Source organism: Nylanderia fulva, unplaced genomic scaffold, assembly GCF_048542155.1.
Source record: "Nylanderia fulva isolate GAGA-0341 unplaced genomic scaffold, ASM4854215v1 Scaffold37, whole genome shotgun sequence".
Classification (NCBI taxonomy): Eukaryota; Metazoa; Arthropoda; class Insecta; order Hymenoptera; family Formicidae; genus Nylanderia; species Nylanderia fulva.
Window position 1 is genome coordinate 927,850 of NW_028190444.1, and position 24,248 is coordinate 952,097.

The 24,248-nt window shown below is 33.5% G+C and overlaps 2 protein-coding genes across 6 annotated transcripts; one reads left to right on the forward strand and one right to left on the reverse strand.

The window, feature by feature from the left end:
* The first annotated feature begins 286 nt into the window (after positions 1 to 286).
* On the forward strand, positions 287 to 18,748 carry Cpsf6 (cleavage and polyadenylation specificity factor subunit 6). 5 transcript variants are annotated; one of them, XM_085485510.1, is made up of 12 exons: positions 409 to 475; positions 1,707 to 1,773; positions 2,510 to 2,734; positions 3,088 to 3,315; positions 3,440 to 3,919; positions 5,523 to 5,649; positions 5,951 to 6,064; positions 6,601 to 6,881; positions 7,308 to 7,605; positions 7,760 to 8,024; positions 10,484 to 10,564; positions 11,211 to 18,748. In XM_085485510.1, the coding sequence occupies exons 2-12, from the start codon at positions 1,771 to 1,773 to the stop codon at positions 11,377 to 11,379; spliced, it is 2,271 nt and encodes a 756-aa protein (XP_085341636.1). In that variant the 5' UTR covers positions 409 to 475; positions 1,707 to 1,770; the 3' UTR covers positions 11,380 to 18,748. The 5 variants fall into 5 exon arrangements, with proteins under 5 accessions (XP_029174782.2, XP_085341638.1, XP_085341636.1 ...); XM_085485511.1 differs by lacking the exon at positions 409 to 475 and adding an exon at positions 489 to 1,020; XM_029318949.2 differs by lacking the exon at positions 1,707 to 1,773 and having other exon boundaries at positions 287 to 475.
* pink (WD40 repeat domain-containing protein pink) lies at positions 17,808 to 22,763 on the reverse strand. Its single transcript, XM_029318992.2, has 6 exons — positions 22,588 to 22,763; positions 21,976 to 22,086; positions 21,550 to 21,783; positions 19,357 to 21,275; positions 18,602 to 18,716; positions 17,808 to 18,166 (listed from the first exon to the last, which is right to left on the reverse strand). Exons 1-6 carry the CDS (start codon positions 22,684 to 22,686, stop codon positions 17,915 to 17,917), a joined length of 2,730 nt encoding a protein of 909 aa, XP_029174825.2. The 5' UTR covers positions 22,687 to 22,763; the 3' UTR covers positions 17,808 to 17,914.
* Positions 22,764 to 24,248: the final 1,485 nt, after the last annotated feature.

Below are 24,248 nucleotides of genomic sequence, written 5' to 3' on the forward strand. Positions count from 1 at the left end.
TCTCGACCAATCAGAGCTCTTCGCCGATATGCAAGTTTGTCCAAAAAATCAGCCAATGACATTTGCCCTGTAGAAACCAAGTTTTCCGATTGGAACAAACACATTTCCATCGCGCGAAATAGAAAAGTATAGGGAAACAAAAAAATCTACCAATAGAAAGGGAGAATGAAATCCATTCTCCGCTCCCATTGGCGGACGCTCGACCACGTGACCGGGAGGAGACGAATCGATCGCGTGGCGAAAGCGGAACCTCGCGAGCGCGACCCCACCACCCCAGTGACGTCACGTCCGGCTAATCGCGGGGGCCTACGGCGTAATCGACCGCGCGTCGCGCTCACGTCGCGTTTATTGTATATCCTCGAGAAGCAGCCCGGTTCCTCTGGCGTATCTCGATGCAGTGAGCGTCGGTGTACGGAAAATGGCGGACGGTGACATAGATTTGTACGCCGACGATCTCGAGCAAGATTTCGCGCAGGTAATTCTCGCAACTTCTCCTTGAAATAAGCGACGAAAAGAGACCGGCGGGGCATGCGCGCTCTCTCTCTCTCTCTCTCACTCTCATTTTCGAGGCGTTCGTCGGGAAGGTATCTACGATCGCGTAAAATCGCGACGCGCCAATAGGTTGGTTCACGGGTGGGGGCGGAAAGGGGGGAGGGAACGGGAAGGACTCTGTCGTCTCTTCGCGATTTCGCTCCGGCGAATTAATTGTTTCGCGCGGCCCCGAGAGCCGAAGCTGTCAAATCGGGTCCTCGCGAAACGTCATTGATGCGTTCATTATTGCGCGTCCTCGCGAGCCGGCGAAAATAAGCGCGCGCGAGAGGGAGAGAAACGAGACGCTTCGCCCCGAAGTTGTTGCCTTGTCCTCCTCTGCGGCCGCGTCTCTCTGAGCTAGTGCCCTCGTGTCTCTCGTCTGCTGCCGCCGATTGTGCGCTCGCGCGCGTTTCCGTCCGGAGCTTTAGGCGCGAAAGCGCACTAATACGGGCTCGCAGCAGGAATTTTGACCGCAAAATGGTGCTAGCGGTAAGACGAATGTCGAGTAGTTTATACTCTTCTCTCTTTCTCTCTCTGTCTGTCTCTCCCACTCTTCCTGCCCCCTCCCGCGTCTTTTAGTCTGTCTATGACTCTTGTAATTTCAACCCTCCACGCAAAACACATAAAAAAATATACACACTTGCATGCGAGATATATATAATATTACACACTCTCTGTGGTTTTTTGGAGGCGGGGATCTTCTTCCTTGCGAAGAAATTTAGTAATTTTTACTTCTGTAAGGATTGAAATCCATGTAATTTCGTTTCAGTCAATTTTTAATATATTAACTCTATTTTCTTCTCTTATTGATTTTTGCCATACTATTCTTTCTCAAAATTTAGAATTAAATAGCGATTTTATTCTGTTACATGTATTAATTATATTATATAAATATAGAATGTGAATTTGGAAGAGCTTTTGTTCTTCTTTTCTTGATACTTTAACAATATCTTTTAGAAGAATGCTATTTGTACTTTAAATATATATATATATATACAATTATGTCTTGGAAAGAAAGGAGTAAATATGTAAAATATAATCCAGAAATAAAATACATTGAGATTATGTTTAGGTACATATAGTTTAAACTTGTCGAAATTACATTGACTTCAATCTGCGCTTTATTGTCTCTTCACGATGCAAAAAAAGTCTGTATATCTGCATATCTGTTACAGTCGAAGTGTACGATTGGTTGATCAGTTGAACCACAAGGTGCAGGAAGTTGCGTGTAATAAGAAAATGGTACATCTAAAGATTATTTACATTTTGATAATTAATTTCCATAAATTATGTAATTTATTTACATTGAAGCATCTTGAGATCATATTGTCATATTGAGCATTATTTTAAATATACATTGCGAGTATCTACTTTTGTTTACAAGTTTAATCATTTTAGTTTAGTTCAATAATTTTTACTATAGACTGTTTTACTAAATTGATGCTTCGTAGCTTTTATTTGTATTCATACTCAATGCTCAAATAACAACATGAACTCAATACATTCTTATAAATTTGGTGTTCTTTCTTTTTTTAAAAGAAGATTTATCAAAATTCTTTTTGTGTGATGAATACAATATATATAACTTTTGATAATGATCGTAATTAAGAATTAGATTAGACAAGTAAAGTATAGAATATTTGTTCAGTGTTGTGTTATTTTATCTAATTATATTCTGTAGAATTATTTTGCACTTTGACTGTAACATATTCAGCACATACGTATGTGTGTGTGTGCGTGTGTGTGTGTGTGTGTATGTGTGCGTGTTACATACTAAAATAAAATTCTACCATTGCATATTTATATTTGTTGTGATTAGTCTGTCTGCTTCTCATCTGAGATACAAAATAAAAAAAATACTGTTTAATATTATTGCTCAACAATGACACACATTTTCCCAGAAATAAAAGAAATGAATTTAATGTCTTCATCGTACTTCTCCAGCATACTTCATCGCTTGCTTGCACATCTGTTTCAGGATGAATTCGCCGGTGATGGCGTTGATCTATATGATGACGTGATTGCCGCCCCAGCAGGTGGTAATGGAGGCGTCTCCTCCGGGAATACCGGGGACGGTGGTGGTGATACCACGTCTCCCAATGAGGAAACTAATGGAAATGCCCCTTATCATCAACTCGGCAACAATATACAACCAAATCAAATTGGTCGACGTCATCAGCTTTACGTTGGAAATTTGACATGGGTATATATGCACAGAAAGATTTAATTTTAATATTTTTTAGATATTTTTTTCTTATTACTCTTCTAACACTTTTGTATCATAATATAAAACAAGATAAAACATTTATGACAAAGCTAATACATCTATGAATTCATGTTTTTCTAATGTAATATATTTTTCTGCTCTGTCTTTCTGCATATATACAGTATTTTTTCTCTTTTATTATCTTTCTTTTGGAACTCTTTTAGTATTAAAGATTTATCTGAAAAAAAATATTTTAATAAAATGTTTTAAAAAAAAAAGAGTCAAGATAAAAAGAGTAGCTGACAATGAGAGTCGACTTAAAAAATCATAACGAATATTCTTACTTTCAGTGGACAAGTGATCAAGATATAACAGATGCAGTACAAAGCATCGGTGTGACTGACTTTGCAGAAGTGAAATTCTTCGAGAATCGCGCCAACGGACAGTCCAAAGGTTTTTGTGTAATATCTTTGGGCTCTGAGCAGAGTATGAGAATATGTATGGAAAGATTGCCGAAGAAGGAATTACATGGTCAGAATCCTGTAGTGACTTTTCCAACAAAACAGGCGTTGAATCAAGTATGTGTACATTCTTATACAAATAAAAAGAAAAAGGCAATTACAGCGTACGCAGATACGCTACGATATATCGCGAGTAGTGGGTACATGTGGGATTTATACACATTTCTTTATGTGTTCTCAGTTTGAATCGCAGTGTAAGACACGACCCGCTCCGGCTCCGCAACAGAGTCAGAGCCAACGTCCTCATAATCCACATCAACATCAGCCACCAATGCCACCTCATCAACAGCATCCCCAACATCCTCAACATCCTCAACATTCACAACAAAATCACGGTCCTAGAATGATGATGGGTCCTCCACAGGGTGTTAGACCTCAGAGAATGCCACCACCCGGAATGGGTCCGCCTGGTCCAGGTGGACCGGGTCAGCAGGGACCGCCACGAATGCATGGTCCGCCATTAGGGCCGGGTCCGGGTCCACATCATCCTTTGCCTGGTCACCCTAATCAAGGTCCTCCGCCTGGTTATCAGCAAGGACCATGGAACGGACCGCGTCCTAATGGTCCTCCAGGACCGCCTAGAGGACCCAGTGGACCGGGTGGCCCACCTCAGCAAGGTCCACCAGGACCAGGTCCTGGTCAGCATAGACCACCTGGAATGGTACGTGTCACTGACAGATTTTTTTTTATATTACTCATAAATGGACAATATTCGTAATACACATCTAACCGTATTCTCGTATCTATATAATATTACATTCTCGTATTCTCGTATTTATTTAATATTGCATTCTGCATTATAATTAAAAATAAGTTTTTGAAGTTTATTTGTAGCAAAATTTATGCGATCTGAATGTAATTCTTTGGAAATGTTGCAAAGTATATACCTTAAAAAAGCTATACAGCAAAAATATATTCTAAATTAACAAAATAATATAAATTTTTACTCGTAGAGTATTGAATGGCTATAATGAGAATAACAAAGTATTATATTCAAAACATAAAGACAAAAAATATAAAAAAAACATATAAAAGATATAAAAAAAACATATTAAACACAAATTTATTAAAATATATTTAATAGAGATAAATTATACATAGAAACTTGTGTTTTTGCATAGAACTCTTAATATCAGTATTATTTTAAAAGTATTATTCTGAAAATTCCTATGATGGCTCTATGATATATAGAAAATATATGGAAATCTCCTTAAACTGTGCAGAGAATCTGATTATTGGTATATTATGAAATATTTTTAATGGTTATTTTGATGGGCATAATCGTGATACTTGTGTAAAAAATGCATTTATACAGAAATCTGCACAGTTTCGAAAAGATTGGTTAATGCATGTCTGTTTATTGTAAGTAATCATAGTACAGGCTTAAATATGTTTTGCACTTACATGTCTTACGTGTAAACAGAGTTGCACTAGAGATCTTTCAGAAGCCAGTTATCATATGCCACAGGTAATCGATAATGAGGTCTTTTTTTCAATTTCTATTTTTTTCGTCTTGTAAAAAAATAGATTATTCCGTGTTAATCTAGTCAATTATTTTCATTACTTGTTTTTAGAGTGCTTTAATTCCAAGGATTAAATCTTTAGATAAACTGGCCATATTTAAAAAAATTATTGAAAAATAATTGAATTAAATGAAACTTGCAGCATATATATGACTAATAGAAATTAATTAATTAAATGTTCTAAATAATCTGTCCCCAAATTATTAAAGTAGGTTAGTAGTCGAGTTTGGATTGTGTTTTATTGATACATTGGATGTTATCACAATATATTTGTGTATACATAATACTTGTGATTTGCAACAGATGTTATGCATATTACTAATACATGCATAGAAGTTTATGGAAATTAATAATAAAATGTTTAATAATTGCTCTTCTAACAATAATACATATAATATTATATTATTATAATTTATATGTATAATATTCAATATATAATACTTTAAACAATATTAAATTTTTAAGAGAATATTGAAATGTTTTGTTTTTATAATTTTTAGTATTAATAATCTCTTTAGACAAAGATTTCAGAGACTGTTTATGTAAATAATATTAATTTTTATTAATTTTATAGAGTATGCTAATGTCAATTTGTCTTCTTGTACACACACACACACACACAAATGTTTTTTAATTATAAAATTATTTATTAATTTTTTGTTTTTTCTCACTAAGCTCATAAAATTAGTGATTGTGTAATTATGATGGAGTGAAATAGAATCTTTATCTGCCTTTATCCAGCAATTTCACGGTGGTCCCCCTGGACCACCGGGCCAGGGACCTCCTCGTGGCCCACCCGGACATCCTGGTGGACCTGCAGGGGATCCAAGAGGAGCTCAACCGCGTCCTGAATGGAATAGACCGCCAGGTTCGGCTTTTGTTTCATACTTCCATGAAAAACGTGATTTTTATCTTCGTGAAATCTCGTTTTCATCCCAAAACCTTTAAGATATATCGCTCCTTTGAAACATCTTGAACTTGAATGTATTTGTAGTACTTTCTCAATTTGCATGATCGAATAAACGATGAATGAAAAACCAACGAAGAACATGTGGTGGGAATTCGTGAAACCGAAATCGCACATTCAAAGTAGTGATAGTATGTTACTATGTCAATTTGCCGAAAGAGCATATTAGTATTACTGATAAGATTATTCGATATGTGCATAGGAATGCATCATGGGCCTCAGGGACCACCAGGTTTCCCTCAACATCAACATATGCAAGGGCCGCAGCCTGGCCAAGGCCCACCACAGAGAGGACCTCCTCCAGGTTCTATGGGTGGTGAGAGATTTAGAATGCTCGTTCGGTGTTACAAATTTTATTAGTCAATTGTTTAACTATACACAAGATGCATGATATTGAGGGAAATTGATCTGGCAGAAGCATTCAGGTGCAAGATGTTTCAAAGGATCATTTCAATACGTAAATTTAAATACGCAAAAGACACCATTTATTGAATTCCTAAAGTATCATTAATATTCATTGCAGTAATTATATGTTTTATTGCACCATATCTACAAATCATATATGCTTATCTACATGAATGAATTTCTGACTACACAATTGCTATGTTATATGTTACATATATATAAATATAAAATGATAATATACTTATACATAATGGAAAAGGAGAAAAATATGATTTGAAGGGGAAGAATATAATTCGAGATTATAAAGTAGGAATGTGATTTTTTTGCAACGCATTTATAAATTACGTTTAATAACATTTAAGGGAAATGCCCGTGAATAAAAACGAGATTGAAGTAAACTTGAAAATATTTTCAGCTGAAATTGATATTAATTATGCACATTATTAGGCCCAGGAGGCCCGCCTCCAGGACATGGTGGACCACCGCAAGGACCTCCACAAGGACCGCCAGGTGGCCCAGCACCTCATGTCAATCCAGCTTTCTTTCCGCAAGGACCACCTCATCAGCATCCCGGTCAACATCCACCAGGACCTCCCGGTCCGCCTCATGGACCGCCTCATGGACCACCTCATGGTCCTCCTCACGGTCCTCCTCATGGTCCCCCTCATGGACAACCACATGGACCGCCGCATGTGCCGCCACATGGTTACGGGCCACCAAGTGCACAAGTATTATCTCGTTACATCTCGTTTAAATATTTAAAGAGCGATAGTCGATAATTTTCTCTTCTACTATGTGTACATTAAATTTTAACACATGCTATTATTTTAAATAAGTTCTCTGCAGAATAGTTTATCCATACCACAGATAGTAAGTAATTTATCCATACTATAGATACTTTATCTATAAAGGATAGGTCTAATTAATCACACTTGTTACAATGTATTAAGAGAATACGAGCGTGAGTGCTCGTTTCAAATTGTTTAAAGGAATATTGTATTTTAATTCGCATTATCATATTGCATACGTTATCATTGATCCATACAAATTTAATACCTTACGAGAACGAAATATTGTGGATTTTATGTTTATAACAAAATTTCTATTGACAAAATATTTCAATACAATTCTCTATATTATATCTATATCTTCAGGCACCTTACGGAGCACCCGGTCCTGATCATCGTCCGGAAGGTCCACCCCCGTTAACCGAACAAGAATTCGAAGAGATAATGAGCCGCAATCGCACAGTGTCCTCGTCTGCGATCGCTCGGGCGGTGTCTGATGCCGCGGCGGGCGAATACGCAAGTGCCATAGAGACTCTGGTTACTGCTATATCGCTGATAAAACAATCCAAGGTAGCAGCAGATGACAGATGCAAGATCCTGATCAGTTCTCTCCAGGATACTTTGCGCGGCGTCGAAACTAAGAGCTATGGATCCGGACGTAGAGGTGAGTGCTTCATTCTGATCAATTCTGTTAAAAGTACTCAGGATAAGTCTTTCAATTAGCTTTCCTAAAATAGAAATATAAAAATCTTTTTTTTCCGTCAACACTCAAAACTCTGCGTCATTCAGTCTTATGTATTTGACAAATCTTTTTATAGAACGTTCGCGTTCGCGCGACAGAGAGCGCAGTCATAGAAGACGACGCGAACGGTCCAGGAGCCGGGATCGCGAGTATCGTGAACGTAGCAGAGAACGGGACCGGGAGCGCGATCGGGAGCGTGATCGTGAGAGAGAAAGAGACCGCGATAGAGACAGGGAACGTTATTACAGCGAACCATATCCGAGAGAGCGATCACGCAGCAGAGAAAGAGAGCGCGAACGCGAGAGAGATCGTGAATATAGAGAGAGAAGCAGAGAAGAAAGGTAAGCCAAATGATCTCACCAGATTACTCTCTTAAAATTGCACCTCTCGACCTTTAGTGCGCGTCCAGTTGTGCGAAAGGACGAGTCTTGTTGAGGGAAAAATTCTTGATTTTTTTGGGAACTTTAATGGTTTAAAGAGCTATAAGCCATTTACGCAGAGACGCGAATCAAGTATTATGTATATTCCGTGAGAGATGTCGTTCGCAGAAATATAAGAGTATACGCTATACTATATTATACTATACTAGATTAGATTGGATTGTGTAAAAGGATTAACTAAATTTTTCCGTCCCGATATATTTTTTCCTCGCATAGTATATTGGAATTTATTTATGTCGAATCAATAAATTTCCTTTACGCTGTCTATCGAAGACAGATCGTCAATGCGGAACTTCTACATTGTGCGTTTGTCCGCGAGCGAGAATTAAAAAGCACGAAAGAATCTATGATTTTGTCGAACGCAGATATAGAGTACATAATACTCTAAAAAAATAGCAGAAAAGAGAAAAGATCAGTATAAGCCAGAAATACATAGGTTTAACGACAATTTTATATAATAGCGCAAATTTTTATTACCTTAATCATAAAATTGTTCATTTGTTTTAAATCTTATTCAAATTATTGCACTGTAGATACGAAAGGAAAAGAAAGTTAATGCTGCGTTTATCTTATGCATCGTAATATAATGCAACGCGATATTTTATTATGAACAAAATTGCTAATATTGCAAAGTCATATTTGAAGTTTATCGTAATTTTTCTCTGGGGGCAGCATATTCTGCCGACTGATCTTTTTCGTGTATAATTACGCAATCGAGCATTTTTTTAATCATATCCATCAGTGTATAAGTGCTTTTCAATCATCCATTGTGTATAAGTTTGCAATGTATATATATTCCATGTTTTTCTTATATAATAGTTCCTACATCGACACGACATTAGATTAGATAGTGTATTAGGTGACAAAAGTTTCGAACTCTAATTATGTGTGTATCCGTGTAAACAATAGATAATGCGGTATTTCATCATTGTCCGTCTACAAAATATGCTACGAAATATACGAAGACAAAGAATACACAAATTGTATTCGTTATGTTAACGAAAAAGTAAATTGACTAATTATTAAAACTAAAATCTATTTTTTTATATTTATTTTAATATAAAATTTATTTTATTGGGTATTATTTTTTTTTATTATATTATTATATGCAGAGTATCTTTATACGATAAATTATATATATATATATATATATATATTTTCAAGTATACTCGCGCACAAGTTTAACACATTAAAATTGGTATAACGATTTAAAAGATATTGCAATGTAACAGGATATTATATTAATATAAATGTAAAAGATTTATGTATTTATTCGCGCCGCGTTTTCGCACAGATTCACGTTGTGCAAAAAGTATTGTATTAGCTTTTCGGTTTTCTCGCGTACACAAATTAAATTGTGACTTTTCGTGATTACGCATAGGAAAAACCAGGCACACACAAGTCGCAATGTGAGATTTGGTTGCACACACATATACCTACATACACAATTGTTTATAATATTTTAGTTATTTATCACTATTTTTAATTTTAAGATTTACAAATGTGTTGCGTATATCTACATCATTTTTTACGCGGATCTCGATATATTTTATAAGTATAATCCAGTGAATAGAGCGACGAAAAATCTCTCGACTATTGAGTAAAATATAATTTGCAAGCATAAAAGTATAATGGATAGTAAAGACAATATTTGCCATAATATTTGTCATATATATATATATATATATATATATATATATATATATATATATACATACATACATACTTATATATGTGACAAATATTTCTAATTCACGGTCTCATTCTGTACTGAAACTTTTAGTATCATAGTGAACATGAAACCCTGTAATCATGTACGCCAATCACTGATCAAAATTATGACTTTATATATATATATATATATATATATATAGAGAGAGAGAGATATAAAAAAATTAAAAGTACATAAAAATATGTATTACTTAATGTCAATTGTGTTAATCAATTTGCTCAATTTACTCTTATTGCATGCTATTCTATTTATCTCTCTTTCTTTGGTATATGGTACCAGGGTTGATGTTAAATATCATATGTCGCCTTAAATCATCAGTCTTCTAAGTCATTGATAGTTAATATATCTATATTAGTATTTACTAAAATTTAAAAACTTGTACTTAAATCTTAATTTTATAAATTGATCGCAATTACGATACATTTATGTTATATTTCTACGAATGATTAATGATGTAATTGTAAAATAGCCTTGTCTCTCGCGAAATGTAACTCTCGTTGATATCGAAATAGCGATAATTTGAACTATAATCTCTCTTATATAGTATAATCTATTTGCTTTTATGAGATGTAATAAGCCTGGTTACTTAATGGTACCGTCATAACAAAATATATCCATTTTTCATTAGTACAACACGTCAATCAGCCAGGCCAAGAGTAAAAGAAGAACCGCCAGAGACGGCACCCGTCTCATCTTCCAAGGCGTCTAGGTAATTAACTTTTTTTTCATTACAGTGAATGCATGTAGATTTAAATAAACGCTAAGTTTAACACTGAAATAATGCAGAAATAGGAAATGTCACGCGTCCACTGCGTAGACAAATCCACTTCCCTTCCTTTCATCTTTCATTTCGTTCATCAAGATAAGAACAAAGTGCGCATAGAATAGCGAAGTAAGAGAAAAGCTGAAATAACGATTAAATTAAGATTAAAATAAACGAAAAGATCAAAACTTGTTCTTTTGATCAATAATATTACTCTTTTATTGCTACTAACTTGTATAGAAGATCAGGAAAACATATACATCTTTGTAGAAACATTTGTGTATATCTCTGTTGTAAAAATTATGTAGCTACATATATCTGTGATCGCGTATTTTTTAGTATCATCTTTCTAAATTTGTTTGTGCTTATGCGCTTTTGTACACGAGAGATATATCGATTATAGAGCAGAATCCATTAGAGCAGACAAGGTGAGAGAAACAAAGAGATGCGATATTTATATATCCGGTGTTTCTTTGTACTAAATTAAGCATTAACATGAAAGATTAACGTTCATGTTAAAATGGATTCGTTAGATATAACAAAAAAGAAAGCAGCACTAAAGTAAGATAATTGGCTGACGTGACTTGTGTAGGTATTATGACGATCGCTACAGAGAGCGTGAGCGAGAGCGAGATCGAGAACGTGAATCAAGCCGAAGACCATCCGAGCGGGAACGGGAACCGGAACGTGAACGTGAACGGGAACGAGAACGGGATCGTCGGGATGAACGAGGAGACTCTTCGCATCGCTCAAGACATTAAAAAAAAAGAAAAGAACAACAGAACAAAAGATACAAACATCGAAGAGAGACGATAGGAAGTGTGCTAAAACCACAGACTTGCAGAATTTATTTAACGAAACATCAGATGGATGTACAACATATACACATTCATACACACATTGCGATCCTCGTCTCTTAAGGCTCCTAGATCCTCGCTGCGATCATGTTAAATTGTGACGTCAGAAACGAAAAAAACTCTCAGATGCCATTTTTCAATGAAAAAATATTTCACGATAAAATTATTTCAAATGACTGTGGCACACTTTGAAAATACCTTGACAGTCAATCAACAACCGTAAAATAAGCGTGATGTTAAATTTTGTACTGCGCAATGTTTGCGCATGTGCAAAGATCAGACCGACTGAGCGTCATTACAGCTGTTGATTGATTATAAAGGGAAAAAGGATAGTTTTCGAGATCACAATTCCAATATAGTCGGCGAGAAGCCAGGAGCTTTAATTCTTGAAGTAAAAGTAATATTATGTCGCTTGTAATGCTGGTATGAATATATGTGACAGCTAAAAGAATTGTTAACTAAACGCGACAATATCGAGAGATATTAGGATAATCTCATTAAAGGGGGTACTTTTTGCGAATTAACGAATTGCTCTTTAGATTAGTCCGAGGATTTAGTATAACTTCACATATAGAATTCTGTATGTTCTTGTCTTCTTTTCAAAGTAGCCAAACTCGTGCTCACCGTGAAACTTCTTCATTGATCGCAGAGTTACTTTTATCTTGCATACATATATCTTAATACGATATAATGCACTTATCTCTATATGTATACATATATCTATGTAATTGTATTAAGAAAATATTTACATTTAGTCCGAGGATAGATTTGTAAAATGAATGGCTATCGCGTATAAGATTAGGTAAAGGGGAAAGAAACATATTTTGATGCATCTCTCGTACGAGATTAAGATACATTTACAGTGAGAAGAGGAAAATAACAGGAAAAAAGGAGCAAGCTGTACGACGAAAGCAAGAATATTCTTGGAGAAACGGAATGAAGAACGAAGACATCTTACGCGAGAAACCTTCTTCAACCTTCTTCAGCACGGACGAGATTCAAGATTGTATCTTAACATATATATATATACATATATATATAATACATATATACGCTTTCAAAAAAATATAAATGCCAAACATGTCTTTACTTTATTCATCTTGTACACACAAAATCCTGACGATATGAAAAAAGATAGACAACTATATTTTTGTTTCTGCGATTTTATGAAGCTCCCGAATTTTCAGTTTTTCGAAAAGCTAGATCAATTATATATAAATATGTATTGTAATCCTCTGATGTGATCGGCCTATGTAACTTGCAAAATCTTTTATTCAGTATTATGAATAAGCTGTACTCTCATCCGAGGATTTATAATAGAAAAGAGAAAACGTTCTCCGCTATAAATGAAATAAATTTTTAATAATTGTATATGATCTGCTTTTCGAAGAAAAATACAAATTGGAGTATGCTTTATAATAAGAAATTAGAAATAAATGCGCTATAATATTGTGCTTATGAGAATGGGCTGTACAGATTGTTAGATATTTTGTAAAAAATTATAACATGTAACTCACAGTATTAATATTATAATAATATATGTAATATGTATGATTATACTAAAAATTCGTACAAATTTCATAGAGAATATTTTGAAAATCAATCTCACGAAGCATTATATATAACGCAATTATTTCTATGTAAAACCAATAAACTCTCCTGACTTTTTGTGTTGTGAGCTGTAAGACTAAGTTAAAAAATGCATGAAGCTTTGGTTACAATCGCATATATTTTCATGCGCTATTCAAAGTATATATATCAATGATTATTATATCATTGATGTTAAAGACTATGCAAATAGCATTAAGAAAATCAAAATAATTTGGTACATGAGATAGTCAAATTGTTTACTTAAAATTATGTAAAGCGGTGGCGATGTGTGTATCGCATAAGATATTGACATATCGAACGTGATGCATTATACATTATATATTTCACTCTGTTATAAATAAGTGAAATAACAATTTGACTATAAACATAAGTTTATTGAGTTAAGTCTATTTAACAGTTAATACATTTTGCATAACAGAGTCATCAATCTTTTGAAAGATAAAAACCTAAGGTTCTTTGCAAAATGACTTTGAAATGCAAATTGTTAGTATTCTTCCTATGTTCAAACGCTGTACGCATTCCACTTATAAAAATGAAATATTAAATACTTCATTTTTTTGCGAATTTACAGATAAACTTTAAGCTTCAAATAAAATTTTGTTGGATTAATAAATAATTTCAAAGTGCTTGTAAATTCTACGAAACGAGGAAGAAACAAACATTTTTTACAAAGTTTATCTTTTATGCGTAATTGAATCTGGAGTATTTATATAAAGGGATACACATATGATTTTTTTATATATATAAATTAAGATTAACGTTTCTTGAACAATAAGTTTTTAGTTTTTATGCTCAACTAGTCTTTATATTAATTTTTCAGAAGGATAGAATTTTATTTGTCTTTTTTTTAAGATATAAAAATTTTAAGAGATATATATGTTAAATAAGAACATGTCTCCAATATTAGAAAGTCACATATATATATAATGTATTCCTGACTTCTATGTTACAAATTACAAAAATTGTAAATCATTGTATTATGTAATCTTGATATAATCAGAACTCTGCTGTTCTTTATTAATTGATATGTGGCTAAAGATGATATAATACGATTTTAACGTTATAATTTACCACTCACTAGCGCTTGAAAAAGGTTCTTTCCTTTATTAAGATTATTTCTGCATGAATTACATACACATTCAATATTTTAATTTTTATTTATGTCAAAGAATCCGATGCACACACATGAGGAATGAATCTTTTGATTGTTATACAATTAATGTATTTTTAAGTTTTATAATGCATTAGATGCATTTTTAAGCTCAAGATTTTTTTTAACTATCTACTCGTATCAAAATTCAAAATTTAAGAAACTGCTCGAGACAAATTGCACATTCAATATCATTTGAATGTTGCGAAATTCCATTGTAAACTCTTCCTCGAATTTATGAAAACAATTTGTGATTATTTGCGCATCATCAGATTTTTAACACGTATTTAATAAGAACCGTATAAATTTTTTAACTGAAAAGTGATTGCTACACAAAGCGCGATCATATATAATTTTATTCATACGTGTGATATATATATGTGCGATAATATTTAGCATCCTATTTAAATGCCATTAAAGTAGAACACGCTTGCTATTTTTCTAGCTGAATCATCCAAGAACAGCAGCTAGTTATTTCAGTCTGATATTGAATTTTGAAGTGCGATGATTTCTTAATAGAATTTCCGTTTATTTAAATTTACGAGAAAGAAACACGTAGCGTTTATTAATATGAATACAAAAAGTCGTTTTTACGTATGCAGTATTATTGCAAATTTTGACGATTCTTCAATGATACATTATTGTCCCGCAAAAAGGGGCATTATATAATTATAAAATGTGATATAAATGTTCTACAAATATTTTTCGAGAAACCATGCACAATATTTATCAATATTAGAATCGTACATTTGTGTGTGTCATCATAAAATCGTTCTATAATACTGTTTTATAATAATTATATATTTATATAATATGTAAATAATTATATATATATATATATATATATATATATATATATATAATTATACAATATATGTATAGATAAATATTTAGAGAACTTTATTAATTAAAATTCTATTATTGATGATTTGTGCGTGGTTTTCTACGATCGCACGAGTACAATCGTCCGCATAATTTATTATCTTACGCATATTTATCAATTTTTACTCTCTAGAGAATAACTTGTTTGCTAAGTGCACATTTATACGATACGACGCCTCAAGAAAGGTGTTCAACCAAATTGCAAACTAGAAACCGCAATTATTACGACGATTCGTGTACTATAAGTCATGAATGCGATTATTTGTCATATCTTATTTGATTTCACGTAGCATTTTATTTGCGTAATAGTATAGTTGAGAGAGAAAGAGAGAGAGAGAATAAAGTTGCCTGGGGAGAGATATGTAAATGGACGTAATAATGGGTAAGTGCAACACAAAGAAAGCAGCTCTCTACATTTAGTTTATATTTAATTTTAAGCGTGTTATTTTGTGCGTACACAAAATATGATACACGGATATGTGCACCTTTTTCGTGAAAAAAAGTAGACGCTTTCATTTAATGTCTCTTTCGTGATATTCTTTAAAACGAAAGGGATAAACGACATTTATATATTTATTTGTAAACGATTTACTGTACAATCGTAACTCTCGATTATTTTGCAAATTATATTAACACGTTGTCCACTGTGTATGTGTAATTGCTAGAATTTTAAAATAATCGTTCATATTCTTGTCATCTTCTTCATGGTATACGCAACAAATTGTGAAAGTAATATTTGGCATAATTATCCATTTTTTGAAATTATTTAAACAACTGCACAGCAGAGAGAGCAACGTGTTAAGATCATCTCACAAAGTGCTTCCTCTTTTTATAAATCGCGATCTCGTTAAAATTGTTTATCAACAAAATGATTATATCGAGAGAAAATGTGTCGATGATATATTATTTATCAACGTCTACATTTTGTCATATCTTTGATCATTTTCTCTTTTCGTCATTATTCATTCAAAGCAAAATGCTTTATTTACGAAGAATCTAATTGGTGTAATTAGTAGGCTATTTAATGGCAATTAATGATATTTATGAAATACTAAAAATGTTAAAATATTACGCGATGTCGATTCTCAAGAAATATGGAAGCATAAAACTTAATACATATATAGCCATATATTCCGAAAAGAATCTTTCTGCTTCCACACAAATTGTATTGTAAAATATTTTTTAAAAACCGTGGATATATCTTAATATCTTGCGAGATTTATTGTAATCAATTATATCTCTTATTTCTCTCCATGAGATTTTATTATGCAATGATAGACACGCATATATATATATATATATTTTGCATAAGCAAGTCGCGCAAGTTATGATATCCATTTTGAAGAAAGATGAAATATTTATTTGTGTCAACGATTCAGCGTATTCAATCGATGTTTTGCTCAAGAATTCGTAAAGTTGAGATACATTGTGCTTCAACTCAAATTTATATGAATTAGTAGAGGACGTATATATATAAATACGCCAAAAATATTTTATCAATATTTATATCTGTGCTACATAATGTTTTACTGCTTTTTTACAAGTATATACAAGATAATTTTATAGACAAAGTATGTATTTAAAGTTAGAGTATATAAAAGAGAAATATTTTCTAGTCCTACTGTGATAAAAAGTCACAGCAAAAATTCATGCATACTATTGCAATTTGAACTGTGATATCGATATACAAAAAATAATCTTGTTAGTAAATTTTCTTTTAAAATTGATAATTTTATATATATTTAAAATATTAATGTGTCCGGTGCTATTGCATTAGGATACACGACATGTTTATAGAAATAGTAATGAAAATCGACCAGATTTGTAATTTTTATACGAAATTTATTTCATGTAAGGATACATATGTCGATGTTTAATTGTCTATCTTGAAATCTAATTTAGAAATTTTGCTATAAGTTTATAAGAGGAACTATCTATCGTTATGAAATCTCTCTATTTCTATATAAAATATATTGCAACAATAACATGTAATATTACATTAAAAATCAATTTAATTAATTACGAACGATTAAGATTTTAAGCTTTTGCTTGGCTAAAGAACGCAACACACTTTGCAAAAGCAAAAAAATTGAGAAAGCCAAAGATCAGTTGCACATTTTTCATATGTATGATAGCTCAATATATGAAATTTACACGTTATACGCGTGTAATTATAATATATATTTCAATAACGTCGCGAATAAGGTAAGTGATAAGACAAATAATGTAATATTAATGTAAATGTATATATAGATGTACATCTGTCCTTTCCCTAATTTCTCGCAAAAGCTTAATAAGCGGCGTCAGGAATCACGCGAGAAAATTTTATTTTGTATACTGTACACATACACATATCTGACAATTCTCTGTACACTAGAAGCTATACTTAATCATTGCAATTATGATTAATGCCATTATCTTATTGCAATTTGAAAGAAAACAAATTTTAATAACGATTAAGATCCAGTAATTTTGAAAGATATGCGAAGAGTACAATAACAGTATTTGTATCATAGCGAATTTGTTCTTACAATTAATTTAAGAAATTTGATTGTGAAAACTCGTTCGTTCAATTTAATAACTGTGATAACTGAATGTACTGAGGTAATAAATCCAAGTATATATATAATATATCTTTGCGAGAGAGAGAAAACTTTATATAAGCGATAAATATATAATAAATTCGAGAATATATATATATGAAGAGAGATTTAATTTATATATAAGAGAGACATGTACAATGCGTGTGTAACTCTTTTTTATTTGACTTTTATTTACAAGATTGCTAATGATTTGCTAATGAAGATTACATCTAGTGAGCTTTCTCTCTATCATACAGTTTACATGATAGGCGTGACCGCAACGGAAGATCGCGATTCCACTATCACCTAATAAAATCGGCGTCTGTAAAGATAATGTGCAACACGGGCACGTCGATGATTTAGCCTGATGACGCATACCCCAATGATGAGCGCCGCTCCCGAACACATTTTCGTTTATCGGTCGCCTTAAATCTTTCTCCAGCGATTTCGCCAGCTGTTCGCGCACCTGTGGCATTGAAAAATTCATTATTATTTCTCGATCGCATTCTCCCGTGAGTTCCTTAAGCTGCTTAAGAATACAAGGTGCATCGCATAACTTTCACTGTTATAATTTCTTCATTGTTGCAGAATAATTAAATTCTTTATTTTAGAATCTTATTTAAACAGAATTATTTGTTGAAGATACATAGAATTTTAGCCACATTTTCAGAAAATGCTCCTAATTCTTTTAAAAACTTTAAAGACACTATTAATAAGTTCTTTAAAATTTTTACAGAGGTGTACTTAATTAGAAATGGTGACTTGAATTATGCGATTCACTTTGTATATTCAGATAATATAAGATTACATGTTTAAATTTCAAGATAATTCTTGATGTTTTTTAGATTTTCATCTTTTGTCTAGATTGTTTTTATAATAGAAATAGAGCAATGAGATTTACCTGTGACGAGCATATTGTACCGAATTCCGATAATTGATTAGTTTTACTGAAATCGATAGACTTCTTCAGACCACGACGATGCAGCATTTTTGTAAATACGATAGATTGGAATATACTGTAATAAAAAGTCAGATGATAATATCAGTATCTAGCTGTTACATTTAGCTAAAATCAATTATAATTTTTGTACACGTGCAGAGTGTTTTGATCACAAAGGCATTTCATTCCAATTACATAATTAAAGCAATATTATAAATGACTTGAATTTATTTTATTCACTTTATACATGTAAAATCTATTTCTAAAGTTCTTTAATCTTTTTATTTATCTATATTGTATAATATTCAACTGTTTAGAAAAACTAAAACAATCAAAAATAAAAATACAAAAAAATTTGAGATCAAAAGCACTCTGTGAAATTGTATATATTATTACATTCTATATTCTTTTACAGGCAAACAAAAACTCATATAGTCACTATCAAACATTATTACCAAGAGTTTTATTAATAAAAAAAATGTTTATCTGGAAATCATGAAATATGGCACACAAATTAACATTCATCGGTAACAATATAGAATCTCAAAATTATTTTTCACATATATGATACGCAAAATATGTTTGTTATTCCTTTATTATTAATAAAACTCTTGTTGATATAAATACACTAATGTTATGCTCTATCATTTTAACATCACTTCTTTCAGATAATCTAGACTAATGGTGTTTCTCAATATTTGAAGATTTCTCAATACCTTCTGTCGAAATTAACATTCGGAATCATGTTCTTCAGCTTAATTAGAAACGCTGTGGCCTGGTCTGGTCCCTCTCTTTTCATAATCTCTCCGGCGATAGCGCTCCAATCTACTAATACGTTGTAATCGGGTTTCTCGGTGAGAGGCATCGCGCAAAACAGGCAAGTTCCTTCCTCGATCTCGCTCAGGCACGTGTCAACGCAACTCCACTGTTGCTCGTTCAATGCCGGCAAAAGGAAGGATAATACGACCTTATCCCTTGTCTGAAGGCACTGTCTCAACAAGTCGTCTAGCGTATTCCGTCTCTCGATACAGATAGCCAGGTAGACGCGCCACATGTAGGGCACCTGGTCGCAGACGTTGCTACATTCCTTCGGCAGATCTGCATCCGCGTATCTCCTGATCAAGGACTCGCCGATCGCCAGGAACTTCGGCTCCACCGACTTCTCTATCGGATAGGGATAGCCGCAGCTGCATCTGGCGTAAGCTGGCGAGTTGATCTGAATAAAGGCCCGGGCGAATTGTCGCACGATCAAGTCGTTGCTGATGGAGTGGAGTAGTTCCACCGAAGCGTTTTCCAAAAATGTATTATAACAGTGCAATTCGGCGGCGCGAGTGACTTCGTAAATGAAACTCTGAAGTCCAGACGAGCTTTTGTAGAATTCTTTAATAGTTTTCATCAGCTTTTCCGTCTCTAAAATGATCTCCTCGATTTCCTTCTCCGATATGTTAGGCCTGACGCTGTTTGCCAAATCGTAGACCAGCTGCAAGTCGGACTGCACTCTGTGCATTACATTTTGTTGCGAGTCGTCGAGCTTCTCGCAATTATCTTCGTCCAAATCGAGTAGGTCCGTTGAAGTCGTTTCTTCTCGTGCGAGATTTTCGTCTTCATTGGAAGTTTCGGGAGACTGCAACGCGGATATCCTTTCGCAGTCGTACGTTCTCTTCGTGAATCCGCCGTTCTCCGAATGCACGATTACGATTCCGGAGTCTAGTTTAGCCGGTCTATTATTACTACCAGCTTGCAAAAGCGTTATCAACGGCCGCAGCATCGCTTTCGCGTCTTGCGAAACTCGCGGCAGATCTTCCTCCATTTCAAACATCTCGACGGTCTCCTTAATATCGGTAAGTCTGGACAATTGCGACCTATATACATAGCACGCGTTTATACATTCACTATACCGTTCGTGACGATACAATCGCAGTATCAGACTGTCGAGGGACGATAACGCTAGACAATGAAATTCGCTATCACAGGTCATCAGGTAGATATGATCGTCCACGACCGCGGCCATGACGATATTTGTGTACTCGTTGCTCCACATTAACACGCTCTCGTTGATGGGATCAATAATGTACATGCCGCTATTCGTGTAGGAAAACAGATATCTGCGCGCGATCACGAACAAATGCGAGAAGTTGATGGACTGTGACGGCCATTCGCGCTCTATTTCCTCCTTGTGACTAAAGTCTAAGAGACTCGATCGAAGTATCGTTGTCGGAGGAATGGCCAGAGCCTCCTTGAACTGATGAGTGTTCACGACGGTTCCGTCAGCTGATACTTCCCACAATCTCGAGCCGGGTCGAGCGCAAAAGATCTTCGTATGATTCTTCTCGCCCAGGATGTTGCTGTCGTTATCCGAGATCAAGTTAAACGCGTTATGCGTCACATCATTTATGTTTCTCTCCTCTTTCTGCAGATTCAACGCGGTGTTCTCGTGCACTTTATAAAAGCACGCACCAAATTCGCCACTCCGTGGCTTGTTGCCTATATGTTTATACTGTTCTTGCACCGTTTCGCAAATGTAACAGCGCGATAATGTAGAGACTAGGAGTAGAGGTGAGAAGAAGTCCAACTGTACGATGCTAGAATCCAAGTTCATCAGTATGCAGATCGGAGTTTGAAACATTCCCTTGACCTGGCAATTATAAAAGAAAAAAAATGAATAATGTATTAATTGATATTAATGTATAAATGCATATATATATATATATATATATATGTGTGTGTGTGTGTGTGTGTGTGTAAAATTAAATATGCTACAACAATAATATAAGTTACATCATATTGTAAATATATATCATTACATGCATATAAGTTAACATTATATTAAATTATATATTTATACTGTAAAATGTTAATGATTTTTTCAGTAATATTTTTGATAAACTTGATCTATTATGAAAACTTACCGCAAATATAGATAATACTATGACAGAAACTTTGCCAGCTGCATCTCCTACATATATATCGGTGCTATTATTATTCCAACAGAGACAAGTGATCTGTTCATATAAATGTCCCATAGATATAGCTATCAGTTGAGGTGTAGATTTCAGAGAGACTATACTGACTGTGCCACGAGCTGTTGCTAATGCTACATTCTTTTCGTCAGGTGATATCGCTATTCGTGAAATCACACCCTCCTGGTAAATGAACAAGAATTAATTATTGATACAATATTTAATTAATATTACAGAGAGCAATGAGAAATACATTTACAATAAAAAAAATTGTATTATTTTAATAATCGACATTTAGTTATAATTATCATATGCATATATTGAGGAAAAAATATATCTTGTTTAATAAATAAGTAAAATCAAACTGTTTCTTACCGATAAGGGTATTATATACAAAAATGAACATGGTTTTCTGGAGAACACGTAAATACTGCCACTGGTCGAGCCCAGTAAAATGTAATTTGATGAAGCGTTGAAGCATGTGTACTGCAATTAATTTATATTATATATAAATATTAAATATTTATTTATATTAATTTATATTACAGTATACTTGTAATATTAAACAAATATAACATGTAATAGTGATAAAATAAACCAAAATTTGAAAAAAACATGGATTTTGTTAATTTTATTTTATTGATATTACTGAAGAAGAAGAATTTTTTTTCCCAATCATAATTATAAATATTAGTATACTGTGTGTATATAATAGTGTAAAAAGACAAATGCATTAATTTTTGTTCGTATATATAGAAAAAAATATAAAAAGTCGAAAGAATCGGTTTATTTAAGAAAACAATGCTGAACAATCTAATATTATACAGCTATTTTTACCGTCCTTTCTTGGAGGAAAAAAGTTCTTATCGTAAATCGAGCATCAATTTGACAGATGCACTACGCCTACTCACAATCACACTTAACCTTGCACTAGACTTGTACATTACACGCAAAAAAAAACGCGTATGTCCTGTCGTAGCACCGTACCTTTATTCGTTGAGTCGAGTTGATCGGTCTATATAAAATTGAATTAATATCCTCACGTTCCCATAAGACGTAAGGAAGGTCCAATGCAGCGGGATACATCGTCCAGCATCTTCTATCTCCTACTGCTTCACGTAAAGACGCGCGCAACGCTACTGACAATACTGACCATATGATGTATGTACATACAATTATATTTATATATCATGCCTCCACTATACCCAAAATACTCCGAATTATCCTCGCACGCATGTGCAATAGCGCTGAAAAATTACATTTATGTATAAATTATGTATACACATGAATGTATGAGAACAATTATCTGTTGTCGATTTATTTTATTAATTATAATTTACTGCTTTGAATTTGCGCAATCTCTACTGCATAAACTGAACGAAATTTACGAGAAAACAATTTATTCATTAATATACTAATAAATATGGCCAGTAAGTAATTAAATTAAAGTGCAATGATACGCGGTTCCTAATGCTTTAGAAAATTTATTTTTAAATTATTAGGAGAATATATTTTGCGAGGAAGTCGATAATTCAGTTCGCGATAATGCCTAGGAAAATGTGTTCAAATTTATTTCTGACTGACTAGGAGAATATGTTTCGCAAAGAGGTATGCGAAAATCCGGCGGGAGCATCTTTAAATAATCCATCCTGATTGGTTGAATCGCGGACCAATCACAAGCATGATCGTTTTCTATTGGTCCGCGCTTTAACCAATCAGGATGGATTATTTAAAGATTCTCCCGCCGGATTTTCGCATACCTCTTTGCGAAACATATTCTCCTAGTCAGTCAGAAATAAATTTGAACACATTTTCCTAGGCATTATCGTTCGCGAACTGAATGATCGACTTCCTCGCAAAATATATTCTCCTAGTAATTCAGAAATAAATTTTTCGAGAGTATTAGAAATCGCGTATCATTGCACTTTAACCCTATTATTGGCCATAATTATCGGTGTATTAATGAATAGATTTGTTTTCTCGCAAATTTCATCATTAATTTTATATCTATCAGATGAATTCTTTCGATGAATTTCACATTCAAAATTCAAAGCAAAAATTATTCAGCGCTACTGCGCATGCGAGGATCTCATGATTTGAAACATTTGACATTTGGGTTATGGGAGAAGTGGAGGCATGGCGTAAACATAATTATATTATACATCATATGGCCGGCTAGACAAGATCTTCTAAGGTCAGCAAAGGTCAATAAATCATAGATGAAGAAGAAGATACATCATGATCAGTACTGCCAGTCATTGCCAGTTGCATTGCGCGCGTCTTCACGTCAACCAGAAGTAAATAAAAGATACTGGACGATGTATCCTGCTATATCAGTCCTTCCTTACAATCTATGGGAGAACCTGAGGATATTAATTTAATATTATATAGACTGATTACTCGACGAATATAAAGGTACGGTGCTACGATAGGACATATGCGTTTTTTTATGTGTAATATGTGAGTAATATGAGGTTAATTTACGATAAGAACTTATCCTTTCTCCAAGAGAGGACGATAAACATAACTGGACAATATATTAAATTGTTCGGCAATTTTTTCTTGAATATACCGGTTTTTTCGAGATTTTATGTACGATCAAAAATAAATGCATTTGGCATAGTCTACAATATTATATATACAGTACT